This window comes from Lissotriton vulgaris, chromosome 5 (genome assembly GCF_964263255.1).
Source record: "Lissotriton vulgaris chromosome 5, aLisVul1.2, whole genome shotgun sequence".
NCBI classification, from domain to species: domain Eukaryota; kingdom Metazoa; phylum Chordata; class Amphibia; order Caudata; family Salamandridae; genus Lissotriton; species Lissotriton vulgaris.
Genome location: NC_141693.1, coordinates 739,575,254 through 739,593,305, shown reverse-complemented (window position 1 = coordinate 739,593,305; position 18,052 = coordinate 739,575,254). Strand labels below are relative to the sequence as shown.

At 42.8% G+C, this 18,052-nt stretch overlaps 1 protein-coding gene across 1 annotated transcript in view; it reads left to right on the top strand.

Annotated features, from left to right (window-relative positions):
* P3H1 (prolyl 3-hydroxylase 1) overlaps positions 1-18,052 on the top strand; it is a 227,291-nt gene that overhangs the window by 131,181 nt on the left and 78,058 nt on the right. The window contains exons 9-10 of the mRNA XM_086922172.1: positions 5,256-5,383; positions 8,322-8,417. Coding sequence (XP_086778298.1) covers positions 5,256-5,383; positions 8,322-8,417 — 224 coding nt within the window. The remainder of the gene's footprint in view (positions 1-5,255; positions 5,384-8,321; positions 8,418-18,052) is intronic.

The window sequence follows — 18,052 nt, the reverse complement described above, 5'->3', positions numbered from 1 at the left end:
TAGTCTATAGTGTCACGATAAGGGGCATGGTATGGCATTAACCTTGATTTTAACAGAACAGGTACACTTATCACCAGAAAAAACGATTTCAAGAGTCCCAGAATGTCAATATTTGATTTGCTTTAGAGGAGACCATTAAATGGTATGCAGATTTGCTAGCCATCCTGCTGGAGGAAATGATAGTACTTGTCAGAGTGGACATTATTTCTGAACTCCTGAGAGCGTGTACTATCATCTGCAGGGGTTAAGAAATATGTCTGTGGTGGTAGGCTGTAAGGATCCAGTCAGCCACCACACTAGAAGACCTGTAAGGTTTCAGGGGGCACCTCTAATGTGCCCTCTGAGAACATGTTCTACTAAATCCAGTACTGTCATCAGTATAGATTTATTAAGGTAAAGAGTTTGATACCAAACACCAGTATTTTCAGTGAAGCTATCATGTAGCTGGGGAACTCACAATAACCAGTCCCCGGTACATATACTTAAGACCCCTCCCCTGTTCACTTGTACAATCTTGTAATTGAGATAGACAACACAGGGGCATATCTGCTCATGCAGATATGCCCTCACATGTAATATAATGCACCCTACCGTAGAGCTACAAGGCCTGCTGTAGGGGTGACATATATATATATTACATGCAGTATGGCACACAGTGATTGTGCCATGTTGTGTTTTCACTCATGGTTTGCTCCATGGCACGCAGTCTGCAATGGCAGCCTGCATGTAATTTGTGTGTGGTTCCCTGAGGATGGCGTAAGACTTGCTGCAGCCCTTAGGGACCCTCCTTAGTACCAGTGCCCCAGGAACTAGTCGTACCATTTACTAGGGACTTACAAGGGTGCTAAATTCCATGCCAGTTGGGTTAAATGCTTGAATGCTTGTTTCTGGTCCAGGGAAGACATGGCTTGGCAGTTCGGGCTGGACTGTTCCCATGAGGCACAGGGTCAGACTGATTTGCATATGGCCATGTCTGAACTGGGGTGGCGGAGTGAGCTAAAGAATGGTCATGGTTTAAACCCAGATCAGTTGACTGGGCGTGAGTGTTTGATTTTCTCAAACGCTCCATCCATCATCCCCTTTTGTATCGCTTTGTTCTCCCTAAGTTGGCAGGGTATGCTCAGACGTGAGTCCCTTGCTCACTTTGCCACTGGATTCAAGATAGCCTGGCTGAAGAGGGTTATGAACCCGAAACCGGTCCCAGGATGCTTGTTTCTGGTCCAGGGAAGATAAGGCTTGGCAGTTCGGGCTGGACTGTTCCCATGAGGCACAGGGTCAGACTGATTTGCATATGGCCATCTCTGAACTGGGGTGGCGGAATGAGCTAAAGAATGGTGATGGATTAAACCCAGATCAGTTGACTGGGGGTGAGTGTTTGATTTGTTCAAACACTCTGTTCATCATCCCCTTTTGTATCGCTTTACTCTTAAAAACAGTTTTTACAGCCATTCCTAAAGGGAAATGAGTCCTTTGGAGACCCCTTCCCATTTGCAAATGGGTTACCGCCAACTTGAAGTTGGTGGTAAATTGCAAATGATTTGCGACCACATTCACGGTCACAAAACATTCTCACATACCGCTGCAATTCTCTATTTGGGAGGGATGCCCTAAACACGCCCCTTCCAGATACCGAATTGTAAAAAAAAACGGTTTCATACCTGTGGAAAGTTTTTTTTGCGTTTGCAAACTGGCCAATACTGCGAATCAGCTTGTCTGCGAACGCAAAATTGGTTGATACATGTGACCCACAAAGTATAATACTCTAAACCATTATTTGCCTATGGGAGAGCCAGCCTTGCACAGTGGAAAATGTCTTTTGAGGATTTCCACTACCAGGACATGTAAAATATGAAATATACTTGGCCTACTTTCAAATGTCACACCCTATTTCTAAGGTGACTTCATAGGGGTGAGTTATTAGTAGCAAAAAGGTGATTTAGGCCTGTCAAAAGGGTTATTTTGACAGGTCAAAATGGCAGTTTAAAACTGCACGCCCGACAGGTCCGGAGACAGGTGTTTTTTCAGTGCTATTTTAGTGGGTGGCACAATGAGTCCGCAGCCTACTGGTAGTGTTTAATTTACAGTCCTTGGGTAAATGTATTACCATATACTAAGGACTTAATAGCACATTAAATGTGCCAATCAGATGTAAACCAATTTCAACATATTTGAAAGGAAAAGCACAAGCACTTTATCTCTGGTAAGTAGGGGTAAAGTGCATAGAGTGCTATGATCAACAACACCGAGTTCAGCAAAAGAAGACAAACATCTGGGAGACTACCATGTTAATTTCCAACAAGTTGCCCACGTTTGTAGATGTAGGGGATCGCGAGAAACTAGAGTTCTGCAAATCACAATGCCGGAGACTAAGAGATGGAATCTTGACCAAACTGTTTATCAATATTTAAGTTAAAACAATGTTCTTGCATAAGTTGGGCCACTGCTCGCATATAGGAACTCAAGTAGGCTTTCTTTTCACTGTACAGCTATGAAAATGAGATTATAATTTGGGTATGATCAACATATGAAACCACCTCCGAAACGAAGTGAACTAGACAGAGAAGCAAATGGATGGATATAGATAATAAAAAGCGTGGGACTAAGCGACGATCCTTGCACGATGCAGCAATTAATCTTAGAAGCTTCCAAGTGGTGGGTGGAAGATTTTCCTTTCGACTGTGTATGGATAGAAAAGAACCTGTCCATGTAAACACCTATATCAAGTAGACTGAAGGAGGGTGGCGTGGGAGACCATCACAGATGCAGTTGAGAGATCTAACAGAAATAGTGCAGCATTTTAGCCTTTGTCTAGAAGCATTTTATAATTATTTGAAACTGCCACCAAAGTAGATTCTGTTCTATGGAGGGAGTGGAAACCAAATTGCGATGTATCCTGGAGAGTTGGTGGTTGACCGCTTTCTCCTGACATTTTGAGGGAAAGGGCAAAAGAGATATGGGCCGAATGTTCTGTAAAATATGATGATGCCCCTTAGAGTTGTTTTTGCTAAGGGTTATTAAATGCCTGTTTCCAGGTGTCTGGAACAAATGCTGAATAAATGAACAAACGATTGAGGTGGGTCAGAACGAGATAAAGGATGTAAGAAGCAAGGGCATGATGTGAGGAGATGAGGGCCACTTGGGGAGCTGGATCTATATTAGTTTTATGACTTTCTACTTCTTTCACAGAAAGGCTGCTGAAATGTAAGCTGAATGGGCAAACAGAAGGCTTAACTAAGGCCAGGGTAGAGGTAGAGAAGCCACATTGGGTTGAGGCGGGAGCTAAGCTTAACTGTGGCAATCTTCTGATGGAAAATGGAAGCTACACTAGAGCAGAAATTTTGAGTAGGAGGAGTTTCTTTCCTGCATTCTGCTGGGCAAATTAAGTCTGGTATTGTTAGTTTGCAGCTTTATCCTTTGGGCTGTAGGAGGAGAGCTAGATGCCTAACAATATTTGGAAATGCTCCTTTGCAAACCTCAGTTATTTGCGGTACCAGGGAACTGTTGGATTGAATGAGCTTTAAGAGGGGTTATTGAGTCCGGAATAACACCTAGAAATTGATTTAAAAAGATAAAGGCCACTGTGATCTCTGCGGTATGGTTAAACAGCATAGAGAGCCAAACTTTCGATAACTTGGAAGAATTAACATTTGCCTAGCAAGGACTGGCACTAGGCTTCCCGAATTAGCTGGAGTGTTAGAGTGGTTCTCAAAAGGAAGGACGAAAGGGACAACAAAGTGGTCTGGCCACCTAAGTGGTATGGGGAGAATATCATAATATATATTATAATATGAGGGAGATTGGTGACAATGGGGTTTAAAAGATGTCCTGCTTTATGGGTGAAGCTGATGACATCAATGGCCCTCACACCAAACTGAGCGAGTGCGGGAGAGAGACTGCGGCAGTATCCGAGTTATTGTCGAAGTGGATATTAAGATCGCCAGTCAGTGTGAAATTAGCATATTCGGTAAGGAACGGAGCTAGAATCTCAGAGTTGTAGAAAGGAGTTGTAGACAGAAGGGTGTTGGATAAAAGATTGAATTTGAGCGTGAACATCATTGCTTTGCCTAAGTAAAAAAAAAACATGCTTGTCAGGGGTAGAGCATGAGAGAGAGGAGGGATTAACAATCGCAAAGCCCCTCCCCATCTTCCCTTGACGGTTGAAGTGGGAAATTAAATTACCTGGGGTTATGGCAGCAGGATGTCTGCAGACGAGGAGTCACATAGCCAAGTCTTGGTAAGGAGGATAGCATGAGGGGTAAAAAGGGGAATCTCCCCAGTGTCCACCTTCCCAGCACTGACACAAAGGTTTCAGGTCCCAGAAAATGAAAGAATGAAGAGTGGTTGAGAGGAACAGACACAATGTTGTTCACGGTACCTGAGGTAAGATTTGTTTAGGTGCTGGACAGTTAATGCATGTTCTATTTTGTCCGGTTTGGAGGATCTTTGAAGGACTAAGCAATGGATTGTGGTCTGACTACATCCATTGATGAAATGTTCTAATAAGGCTTTTAGGAAAATGGGACCAAAATTTTGAGACCGTGGTTTCTTTGAGTTTCAGTGTGCTTTGTCAGACGGACGAGCAAGAACTTAAAACGATTTTTAAAACAGTTGTCTTTACCCATACACCCACAAGGGGTGCCAGTTTTCTACATGAGATGCTAAAAATAAACTCTCTCCCAAAGAATAAACAGTAAATATTAAATAGGACCACATTAACTGCAAAGATTGCCTTACCTACTTCCTTCAACCATCCATTAACTTGCTTGATTAAATTGTACAATGTTAAAATAAATTAACTTTAAGTGTGGTGTAACAATACCACCATGGTCCTGCCTATCAATGTAGGACCTCTGTCAAAGATGCATCAGTTGTGCACCAGTGCTGCCCCTAGAATCCTAGATCATTCGGTATGTGGGAGCAGTAGTCCAAAGTTAATGTCTTCTTCTTCAAGGCATTTCCTTGCCTAGGTAGTTTGATTGCTATTGAGCACTCGCCAGCTAATTGAAACAGTTGAAAAACAAATATTTAGCCATCTCAGAAGCACAATGGGTAGTTATTGTTTACACATTCGCATGATCATGTGCTGTTATTGTGGTTTACTCACATAGGCTTGCCACATATAATTTGCATGTTTATAGTTAGCAAATGTTTTGCCAGCATTGATATGAATGTAAAATATTGGTGTTTCTTAGAAAATGACTAATTTGCGGTTTTTCAGTTAATGTTCATTGGGCCCCAATTTTTATTTTTTGAAGGTGGCCCTCTCTTGTATGACGGTATCAGCATGAGCTTAAATTCAAGGTCCCTCAATGGGTCCCAGCGGGTTGTACTGGATGGTTTCCTCTCAGAGGATGAATGCCGTGAGCTTCAGAGACTTTCAAATGTAAGTGCCCATCGACCCATAACGATCCTATTTGGCCCCTTGTTTAGCAACTCACAATCTGCTGTTTTATTTCACGTTTAATATTTATTGTTAATTTGCGGTTGTATAGCACACAGTCTGCCTTGGTTATGTTACTGTATCGCTTATTGTAGTCCAGGACTAGTCCGGGAATATCTTTCCAATGGTTTAGAGGTTCCCATCCCGGACAAGATGAGCCATTGTCTATCAGATATGGAGTAATCAGCTATCCAAGTGATTGTGTTCAGTAGGTGTAAATCCAGAATATCGAGCCTGGATTATTGAGTGGCCACAATATCAGGATCAAAATATTGAGGACCAAAATATTGACAGGTAAGTATGTGTAGATTTTCTACATCTAACTCCACATATATGTACCTTGACGATATAGAGATGCAGAATTAAGAATAGTAAAATCCATTATTGTATGCACTTACCTCCTCAATATTTGTTTGTTGATATTTTGGTCACTATATTCCATCCTCGATATCCGGGGTACCTCAGCACTACGAAGTATTCCAAATACATCTAAGTGTCGACCAAGAAAACATTTTTTCTAGCTTTCCTTTTGATTTACTGGAGGAAAATTCACCACTTGGGTTCATTCAGTTTGCCCAGGTCAAGATCCATGAATCTGTCTAACCTTCCCGCAGTGCTCCTCTGTGATTTCTTCCAGGTAAATTGCCTTTTCATAAAATTCCAAAGTAAGAGATCATCATAATTATGCTAACAAGACTCTCTAAGACAGGGGTCTCCAAGCCGGTCCTGGAGGGCCGGATCCATGCCAGATTTTAAAATAACTACATGTATCTCAATAGGGATATCCAAAACATCTGGCATGGATTCGGCCCTCCAGGACCGGTTTGGGACCCCTGCTCTAAGGGAAAGGGCTTGTTAAGTACTAGGCCTGTGTGAGAAGTAAAAGTTTGTACTTACCCCAGTAATGTTCACATTTTAAAAGTAAGTTTACAATTTATGATAAGGTGACCCTAAACAGAAAAGAGGTAATTTCAACAAATACATTATTTTGGGTAGCATTACTGTGCTATGGGGTCGTATGAGGGAAACTCTCCGGCTTTCTTTTATATTACGTCTTCCAATCACTACTATGTGTGTGCATTTATTTTTATGCATCAATGCTATCCAATATAGCATCCACCTTCTATCAATTTCAAAATTGGGAATCAATGAAAAATATGTTATGTATATTTAGAACATTGGAATGTTGGGTTTTGCACTGAAGACAATAGAGTAGGTTTATAATGATTTCTATAGACTTTCTGTTCAAACATTCCAATGATTGTTGTATTTCTTCCCTTTCTGTTTAATCTGTTTAATTAAGAAGAGTGTACACTCAGAGGATGGAATGTTCTAACAGCTGTATAGCCCTTCTGTTTTTGCATATACAGGTCGATAAATGCCATCTTCCCATTGACTATAGGGCTTTAAATAACTAGTATAGTGCTCTGCAGCAGGCTATAATGCTATATGGGAGCATTGCAAAGTTCGGAGGTCCTTTGACGACATTAGTTGCTGTGGACCAATAATGGCTAGTATTGACATTCTGCTCTAATATTCCAATGTTTGACTTTCTCTTTCTCCCTTTTTAATTTAACACGTTCTACTTTCATTAAGTGAGGTGTTCTAATAGCTGTATAGCTCAGCTGCCTCAGACTCTACCCTTCAATTAAAGGCCCTCTCACTCGTTATAAACCACACACAGCAACTGGGGCCTATATGTCGGGTAGCAGGCCTTTAATAACAGATCTAACCCTTAAAAATGGGCTATAATGTAAAGCTCCCCTGTGGAATTCCTCTACTGTGTCCTGCCGAGGCTAGAAAGGTCATATGAAATGTTGGGTATATCACAGTGTAAGGACTCTCTGAGCAGTAAAGCGCGGCCAACTGAGCAGAATAGATTTTTCTCCTGGCAGACCATTTTCCTTTCACACTTACACCCTGACTCCTGGGTAGTATGTGTATTTTCTTCACTTGAATATGTCTTGAATGCCACATATCTAAGGGATATTCTTGTTTTACAACATTCGGTGTTCATTGTAACACAATAAAGCACAAGACTGTAGTTTGAGGGTTTTTATTTGAGATCTAAATCTGGAAGTGTTTTCATAAAATTGGTTTGAGTTGCTAAGTTTGTTTGCTGGTATAGCTGATGATCATAGTTTCCTTTGCATGTGTTTGCTTGAGGCTCATGCTTATCACATCAATTGAAATCTAGAAAATGGTGACATGGTTGCACCGAACATACTTCTGTGTGATAGGTTTACCTCATCACCATTGCAAAGTATGTGCTGGAAAAACTGGTTCCACAACTGCTAGTTGTAGTGCTTTACTGGTAGAGCGCCTACAATTCATGCAACTACTGTATCCAGTGCTAGATATTGTTACTCCTCATTTCTATTGTAGGTGTTATAGAGCGGGTCATACTGGCCATACGGGCATCCGGTTTTTCCCCGGGAGGCTGGAAGGGTGGGGGCTGGTTTTGGAGTGGTGGGGGTGGTTTTGTTCCTGAGGGACAATTTTGCAGCAGTGTTGCAATATCTGCCCGACTAACAAAAGCAGCAGGGAAGCTTATCCAGCCTCCGGGGCCCAGGCAGTTCTGCCCCCTGGGGCTGGTCCGAGAAAATTGCCACTGCTGCTTGGGGTTCCCAGTCCGGCCCTGTTAGAGAGTAGTGCTTCCATGTAATATGCACTGTTGGCAAGCATATAAAGAACTGTTTCTCCAAGATTTGTTTCTGATAGTGAATAAACTACATTCGAATACTAGAGCCATCAGCGTTGCAATTTCCACATTTCCTAATCTTTATGAAAATAAAGCATACATGTATTTGCTAGGGTGAACGCTTGGCGCTTCTTTGATTTGATTACTTGACCCTTACAAAATGTCTCATACATTTTACAGGCAGCGGCCTCAGCTGGAGATGGATATGGCGGTAAAACATCTCCACACACTCCCAATGAGAAGTTTTATGGAGTAACTGTATACAAAGCACTGAAGGTAAGCTTTAAAGTTCACTTTGTGGCTTATTACACACCCATGGGTGCGTGATGGTATATAGTGCAGTCAAAAGGGCTATTACAATATTTTTGGCTTAATCCCACACCAAAAATGCCCTTTTAAGCTTTTTGCATAGTTTGGCTGCTTCATATTTCTTTAACTGTCCTAACACTTAAAACAAGAGACATCAATGAAGGTAAGTGACATTAGAAGAAGGGAGGTTCAGCGTTAAATATGCAGTTTAAACCAATCCGGTCCCCTCGCTTCCCTGCATAATTATATACCCTCCAGTCTAATTTTTCACAAATCCTAGCCTTGTTTCCATTTTCTCAAAATCATTGTACAGGAGCAAGACGGAGAGAAAAAAAATACATACTAGTGATTACACGAAAGTGATAGTAGGCTTAGAAGTGGTGGTTGAAGTAGCCGTGATGCCAATGATCGAATACTAGTAATGCTTTGAATAATTTTGGTAACAACACCCTTAACAGTACATCTATTACTTCTACCTGTAGTACTTTTAGTACTAGTTTATCAAGGGCCACATACATCAACATAAGGAATTGCGATTCCTAAATAGCGATTTTTAAGGAATCGCTATTTAGGATTCGCAATTCCTTATGCATGTAGGAATCCCAAAATAAATTGCGATTTATAAACATTACCTAATAGCGATTCGCAAATTGTGAATCACTATTAGGTAATGTCACTCCATTCATTCCTATGGGCCTGTAGGCCCATAGGAATGAATGGGAATGCATTTGCAAATTGAGATTACCAAATTGGTAATTGCAAATTGCGGATGCAATTCCAAGGATGCCAGGGGGCCTAAGGCCCTGTGATACACCTCCCCTCAAAAAGGTAAGTGTGCACATGTGGCATGCACACATGCCCTAAGGGCATGTGTGTGCACCACATGTCGCTTTGAAAAGTGCACTTTTGTGCATTTTTCAAAGAATTTGCAAATTACTATCAACTTAAAGTTTATGGTAATTAGCGTTTCCTAAATGCATAGTTTGCATTTAGGAAAGGCTTGATAGATCGCCTTTAGGAAAACGCAATCTGCGATTCCCTAAATGCATTTAGGTAATCTCATAAGATTGCGATTACCTAATCTAAGAATGTAAATGGGTTCATGCATCTGTAAAGTGCTCTTTCTGGTCACAACCGGGCCAATTCTGCGAATCGGCCCATTTGCGACCGGAAAAAAGCTTGATGCATGTGGCCCCAAATCCGTAGTGTTATTGTAAAAGTGCAAGTGATACTTGTAGTTTTGGTACACATATTTCTACTGGTACTCTTACTAGTAGCGCTGCTGCTACGAATTGTTCTACTTTTGCTAGTAGAAGCATTTCTAGTGGTATTGCTACTTGCAGCATATCTATTGTTTTTATTTTAGTGCTACATACTGTTACTTGTCATTTCTGTTTCAGGTTTTTTAGAAAGTCATTTTTGTTCCGTTTTTTAACAATGTTACTATATATGACTGTGTGGGTTGTGGTAGCAAGATCACCAGCTATGAAGTTGTTGGAGGAATCAAGAAGACATTGCTTCCTTTATAGGTCTCGGCTAGCGTAGGCTGCGCTTGCACAGTCTCGCTGGCGAGATTTTATGTCTTCTAGTATGGAGCTTAAACAAGCCAGCTCTTCTCCATTGGCTGGCTTCCTAAACGCGGCCAGCCATTGGAGAAGAGCTTTGTCTGTTACTTTAAGCCCCGTCCATTTCGGATTGAGGGGCTTGTTTTTTAATGTCCTTTTTTCTCTGTGACTTCTTCAGTCAATCAAAAAAACACGCCCCCCCAGTCTGAAAAGGACGGGGCTTAGTTTGTGTCCTCGCCGCGGTTTTCTCGTTTTTAAATCTCCCATGTCCCTGTCCTATAATGTTGGCTTGTATGTATAAGTATTGTCACCTACTACTTTTAAATTAAATAAACGCTCGCTTTACAAACACTTTAAACTATAGGGGGTTACGTCAGTTTCGGGGGCCCGGTAGGACGTGCAACTTTTTTTCAAAAAGAATTACCTGGCCACCAGATTTGGAACTGCTAGTTACTCATGCAGATTTGAAAATACAACGCATCACATCATTGCATTTTACTTTCACAATTGTATTAATTCAACTTAATTTCAAACATCCTTTAATTTTTTTTGAAGAATGAAAAGAATACACATTTCATTCATTTATACATTCCTCATGAATAATTGTTGGTAAACACATAAAAAACTGGACAATTCAAAAACTTAAACATAACGACAATAAATTCAAATCTAACGACCTCTGCAAAGGGGATCCTAACAAAAAAGGCAGTAGCTTTCCCCCCGAGACATTTACAGCTATTATACTTTTAAAAAGTGGTAATATTTTGATCTCTGGCTTTTCACAGACAACTTGCTTGTGGTCAAGAGACCGCATCTTATTGTTGTGTTTTCTCAAGATCGAAAACAAGACTTCCTGAAATCTTAGTAAAGCAGCAAAGCAGATAAGTCATTGAATAGCTCATAAATGGATTGCAGAGGCATCTCAAACTGAAGTAACTGAAGTACTTTACAAACTGAAGCAACTGTTGATGTTAACAAACTAATGTTCTGTTCGAGGCATGTGGGCTGCTGAATTCATATCTTGTGCATAGATCGCCGCCTAGTGTTGGGTCCGGATGATTGAACTTGTTGTCTTGGAAGAGTTGTCGAAGTATCACGAGATAGGTGACTCCTCCCTTGGACTACAGTGCGCATGGGCATCCACTCCAGCCTCAGATTGTTTTTTTTCCGCCATTGGGTTCGGATGCAAACTCCTATACTCCAACTTCGGAAGCGAAAACAAAACTTTTCTAAAGGCCAAAACGGCCTTCGGTTCGACGGTATTGTTCTCGATCGGTACCTCTCTACTCGATCCAGCCTTCCATCTCCAAGCGGTCGTCGACGCGGGCCGTTGGGCCTTTTCGACGCCACGTGAGCCGGCTGTCGATGGAAAGAAGCCCATTTAAAAGGTGCCCGCAAAGCCACGCCAAGTTCCCACATACTGATAAGCACTCAGTATGCAACAAGTGCCTTTCCCCAGACCATAAAGAGGAAAGCTGTCCAGCCTGTGCACAGTTTCGATCCAAAAACTATTTGGAACCGACGTGCAGCCAGGCAAGAAATGCAGCAACAGGCAACAGACCCGGACAACATCTTTGATGACTAGCAAGAACTACAAGAGGTGCCGGACTCGGACCTAGAGTTCATCACCATAGAGGACTACTCGGACTCCGATGACGAGATCCCGCCGGGGCAAATCGTGAGTACCCTGCCCCATACACCATCTACCCCAATAACAACGGCAAAAGGCCTTAGCCAAGATCATAAAGTTTCGATTGCCCCGCCATCCGGCTCGGCTCCGAAACCTTCAGAAACCTCAGGGCCCAGTAACATCGCCCCGAAGAAGGTTCCAGAGCCAAAGAAGGTTGCCGACCTGAAGGACGTCGATCTGAAAGCAGCCGTACAGCCAAAGAGCGTCGAGCCGAAAAAACCGGTCGACCCCAAAATTGTTGAGCCGAAACACGTTGTCGACCCGAACAAGGCCACACAACCCAAGGGTGCCGAACCAAAGAAGGCCGCCGACCCAAACAAGCCTTCGGCACCGAAAATTGTCGACCCAACAACAGGCGCTGTACCGAAGCACGCGTCCAAGCCAGAACGTCCTCTCGGACCGAAAACATCGGATCCGAAGACTCCAGTCGATCCAAAAAAGACAATCGACTACGGGAAAGACGCTCAGCCGAAAAAACTAAAGACTCCAGTCGATACCAACAAAAACATCGACTCGGGAGATAACACTTCTCCGAAGAAGCCTACGGAGCACAAAAAACGCGTCGATCCGAAAGACAGTCGACCCGAAAAAAGGCCCCGAGCCGAGAAAGCCTGTTCCTAAACCTAAAGTCGTCTACAAACCAAAGCCTAAGGCTCAACTCAGGACTGTTGAGGAAGAACTCTTTCACCACCCAGATCCCTCAGACGACCAAGCAAAAATTTGTATTGACCCACAGACTGGTAAAGTTACCATCCTGCATAGGAAAAAGAGGCCTTTGGACTTTGAACCTCAGTCCCCCATTCCACTGAAGAAAAAGGACTTTAGGACTTCTCCTTCTAGACCCTTCATTCCTTTTAAACCTATCATACCTACTACTCCTTTCAGTCCTTCTATTCCTTACTCTCCCTCTCATCAGGGGGACGACGAGGGTAACACAGGGGATGAGCCACAGCCTGAATATGACTTCCCACAGAACACTGACCCTCAGGAACCATCGGAAGAGCCAACTGACCCTTATAACACCCATCCCATCCCTGACATGTCCTCTTATCCTACTAAACCGTCTCCTACTGACAACACAGTAGTTTTTAATCAGCTCATAGATAGCTCTGCATAGTTCCACAACGTGGATATGCATAATGACCCCGTTGAAGAAGACTTCTTGTTTGACACCTTCCCTACATCAGAAAAAAGTGTCAAAACACTTCCCATGTTAAAGGGAGTTCTAAAACATGCACCTGACATATTTAGGGACACAGCCAGGGCACGGGTAATCAACCCCAGAATAGAGAAAAAGTATAGGGCGGCCCCTACAGACCCTACTTACATCAAAGGGCAGTTACCACTTGATTCACTGGTAGTGGCCAACTCCCAAACAACCGGGGAAGCACCCCCCCCCAGAAAAAAATCAAAGATACTAGAGGCATCACAAAAAAGAGTAGCGGCACAAGCCTCCAACTCGTGGAGGATAGCTAATACACAAGCTCTAGTGGCTCGGTACGGCAGGGCGCATTACGACCAGCTAGAGACCCTAATGCAACACCTACCTGAGCCTTTCAAAGCACAAGCCCAAGATCTCCTACAGGAGGGAAAATTCATAACAAACGCCTCCATTAAATGCGCGCTTGACGCAGCAGACACTGCAGCTAGGTCAATCAACACTAGCGTTCTACTCCACAGACATGCATGGCTGCGTATTTCTGGTTTTAAAAATGAGGTACAATCCACTATCCTTAACCAGCCTGTTAACCAGGACTTTCTGTTTGGCCCTGCTGTCGATACCATTTTGGATAAAATGAAAAAGGACACAGACGGCGAAATCTATGGGGGCATTGCAATTTCAGCAACAAAGGGGCTCCTTTCGTCGCTCCTCATATAGGGCAAACACACAAGGACATACCTCACAAACAACGGCCTCATATAAAGGTAACGCACAAAGTTCCTATGCTAAAAATACCACCAGAGGAGGCTACAGAGGTAACAATACCAAGGGAAGAGGACGTGGAGGCAATAACACCAGAGCCTCCACTGCCTCAAAACAGTGACTCTATCACACTACCTCCAGACCACATAACACCGGTCGGAGGCAGACTACAACCTTTCCTACCCGTCTGGAACACAATTACCACAGACAGGTGGGTGAGAGAAATTATCCAGTCTGACTACTGCCTAGAACTGACTTCTACACCACCAAACATACCACCAAGACATTGTCCAATGTCCAGAGAACATATCACCTTGCTACAACAAGAGGTGAAATACATGCTGGAAAAGGGTGCCATAGAGCAAGCCCCTTTCCAACAGCAAGGGAAGGGGTGTACTCCCTATATTTCCTTATTCCCAAGAAAGACGGCTCTCTCAGGCCCATATTGGACCTCAGACCCCTAAATCAATACATACTGTCGGAGCACTTTCATATGATCACATTACAACAAGTGCTCCCGTTGCTACAACAAGGGATTTCCTAGCAACACTGGACCTCAAAGATGCGTATTTCCACATACCCATCCATCCAGCCCACAGAAAATACCTCCGGTTCACAATAGAAGTTCAACACTACCAATTCAAGGTTTTGCCCTTCTGGGTTACCACGGCTCCAAGAGTGTTTACAAAATGCTTAGCGACCGTGGCAGCACATCTCAGGAGGCAGCACGTCCATGTATACCCTTACCTGGACGATTGGCTTATACAAGCAAAATCGTACCGACAATGCGCAGAGCACACGTCTCAAACAATCCAGCTGTTACACAGCTTGGATTCTCAATCAACTACACAAAATCACATCTGCAACCGTCCCACATACAGCAGTACCTGGGAGCCACCATAAACACCTCTGTGGCAAAGGCGTATACAAACTCAACAAGGATAGCCAGTATGCAGGCACTCATTCAAAAATTCCAGCCACAACACTTTCTCCCAGCTCAAGTCTTTATGCAGCTCATAGGAATGATGGACTCCTGCATTTTCATTGTCCCCCATGCCAGACTACAAATGCGCCCATTACAGGAATGCCTAGCACGGCAATGGAACCAGGCTCAAAGACAACTAAAAGACCTAGTGTTGGTAGACAGTCGGACTCACAACTCTCTGCAGTGGTCGAACCCACAAAACCTTTCCAAGGGGCGACTGTTCCAAGAGCTGGTTCCACAACTAGTACTAACAGCGGACGCATCACTGACAGGCTGGGGAGCCAATCTCCTTCAATACACGGTACAGGGCCTCTGGACAAACAAGCAGAAAAGGCTGCCTATCAACCCACTAGAGTTGCTAGCGATATTCCTAGCCCTGAAAGCATTTCAGAAATACTTGTACAGCAAGACGGTTTTGATCCTGACGGACAACATGACCGCAATGTACTATATCCAGAAACAGGGAGGAACGCACTCTCCACAGCTGTCCCATCTTGCACAGAGCATCTGGAAGTGGGCGATTCCCAAAAACATTTTTCTCCAAGCAGAACACCTTCCAGGGAAGGACAACCAAGTTGCCGACCTGCTCAGCAGGCACAGCCAGCAATTACACAAATGGGAGATTCACCCCCAGGTCCTCTAACCATTCTTCAAGGAGTGGGGTCACCCAGAAATAGACCTGTTCGCCACAAAAGAATACTCGAAATGCCAATACTTTGCCGCCAGGTTCCCACATCCATTGTCACAGGGCAATGCGATATGGATGAACTGGTCAGGCAGATTTGCATACGCTTTTCCACCAGCACCACTGATCCTGCTGGTAGCACGCAAACTGGGCAACTCTCCCTCACACTAATCCTAGTTGCTCCCACATGGGCGAGACAACCTCGGTACACAACGTTCCTTGAACTCTCAGTAGTTCCCCATCAAAGACTGCATTTTGCGCCTCATCTTCTAACTCAGAACCATGGAGAAATCAGATACCCAGATCCCAACCAAATGAACCTAGCGATCTGGCTCCTGAGGTCTTAGAGTTTGGATATCTTAACTTGCCCCCAGATTGCATGAATATTATTATTATTATTATTATTATTATTATTATTATTATTATTATTATTATTATTATTATTTATTCTTTATTTCGGCTAAATTGCCATAAAAGAATCACAACACAATTCATTATTAAATACATCAAGTCACAATTTTGGATTATATTTGGAACAGGTAATACGATTATAATCTAAAAAAAAATTCCCAATAAAACTATCTCTGAACTCAATAAAATACCAATAGCCCTTTTAGTGCTTGATAAAAACACATTTGATCATGGAAATTCATCTCTTTGGCATTACAACTTTAGGCCTTTTTTCCTACGCACGAAATAAATCGAATACAGAAATCGGCTAACACTGAATACTATTGGTTGTGTCTGTTTTGATCATCCTTAGTGCCTGATTACAAGATCTTATTCCTAGATGTACACATAGAGGCGCAATCCATTTTCTTCTGGCCAGTGCATAAGCTGTACAGAAGAAAAGGATATGAGGGTCATCTTCCTTCTGATTGCCCTCGCACATGTTGCAGGTTTCATCTACCACTGGTGCTAAACCATTGGTCCTCCTAGACCAGCGCACCAAGGTTGTTTTTTTTTTGTTTGTTTTTTTTTTGTCCTCATATTTGCCACCAGATAGAATGACTCCAGATGGAAACTCTCAACTCTGCCAACACAAAGACCTTACTGTGCGCCCTGGAATATTTTGTTATATGTATGGCCTTCGAGAAGTCTCCCAGAGGGGGGTTTTTCTACTAGTTCAACTCCCCTGTTCGATATTCCTGTACCTTGTCCTGGGGAGGACCAGACCGCAAAACCCCTGGCTTAATCATTGGACGTTTAGTGTCTAACTGTCCGACCATTTAAACAACGGTGCCCAGATCTTTTCCGCCTCCTCTCCACCACATTTGAGGTCTGTTTTACTGATAGCCATGATGTTCTTTAAGCATTCTGCAAACCTAGGAGGGGTTGGGGATTTCCATTCTTTGCATATCTCTCTTCTGGCGATGACAATCACGTAAATTATAAACTGGGTAATATTATCTGTCAAATCATATTCTTCCAACAAGCCCATCAGAATCAACCTAGGGCTACCTGTGATTGTTCTAACCAGTGCCTCCCCCAAGAAGGTGCAGACAGCTAACCAGTAATTTTTAATCTCACTACATTCTACAAAAATATGTAAATCGTCTGCCTCTGCATGTTTACATCTAGGGCATACATGTAATGTTCCAGAATTTTTTGAAAGCTTGGAGGGGGTCCAGTATACCCTGTATGCCGTGAAAAGATGATTTCGCCTGAGATTAGCGGGTTTTATTGTTTTCTGAGAGATTGCAAAAGAATCTAACCATACCTCTAGTTGTTTCTCAGGATCTTCTCCTATTATGTCTCCCCAGAGTTTCGAGATCTCTGCCTCTTGACTATCATTTGCCCTAATTAGTGCATTGTACCACGCTGAGACCTCACCCTTCCAACCCTCTTGTCTGTTTACCAGGTCTAGAAAGTCACAGTCTTCAGTTTCTGACTTCCGGTTTTGGCTCCCCCACCATGATGATAGCTGATAATATTTAAACCTAGCTAGAGAACCTCCTGTTATATTAGATAAGGATACCCAGTCCATTCGTTTTTGATTCACCAGGAGATCTCCCCATCGATTTAGACCCGCCTCCCTCAGGGGGAATGAGAGTCTATCTAATAGACATTCTGGTGTTCCGGGGGAGTCCCAAATGGGTGCCAAAAAATTATAATATGGAATCTTCCATATTTTACATGCTATTTGCCAAACTTTTAGGGCAGTTAGTAAAATTTTGAGGCGGACTTTTTTGTAGAATTTTTGGGCACCGAATTTAAACAAGAAAAATTCAAGGCCCTGAGGTAGGTCAGAAAGAAGGGCTTGAAACAAACGACCATGTGACGATGCATCTAATTTATTGGCCAGGAGTCTAACATTTTTTAAGTGAAATGCATAGCAATAGGTGAACAAATCAGGGAGAGCCAGTCCTCCTATTTTTAGCCCTCTCCTTAGCTTCTTCCAGGCAATTCTTGGGGACTTAAATGCCCAAATAAATGAACTTATTTTCCCCTGAAGATTTAAGATATCTTTATTGTGGAATGTTAGCGGAATACTGTTGAATAGAAAGGTCACTTTTGGTAATACTACCATTTTAATTAAATTAACTCTTCCATAAATACTAAGAGGAAGATTAGGCCATCTTTGAAGGAGTTTATTAATGTCTTTCACCACGACCTGCCAAGGCACTTTAGGTATGTCAAGTAGATCTTTAGTAATATGTATACCCAAGTATCTAATCTTAATCTTTACATCAGGAATAGGGATAGGGCTATTCCAGCTCATTATATCTGTTTTATTTTTGTTGATGCTGTAT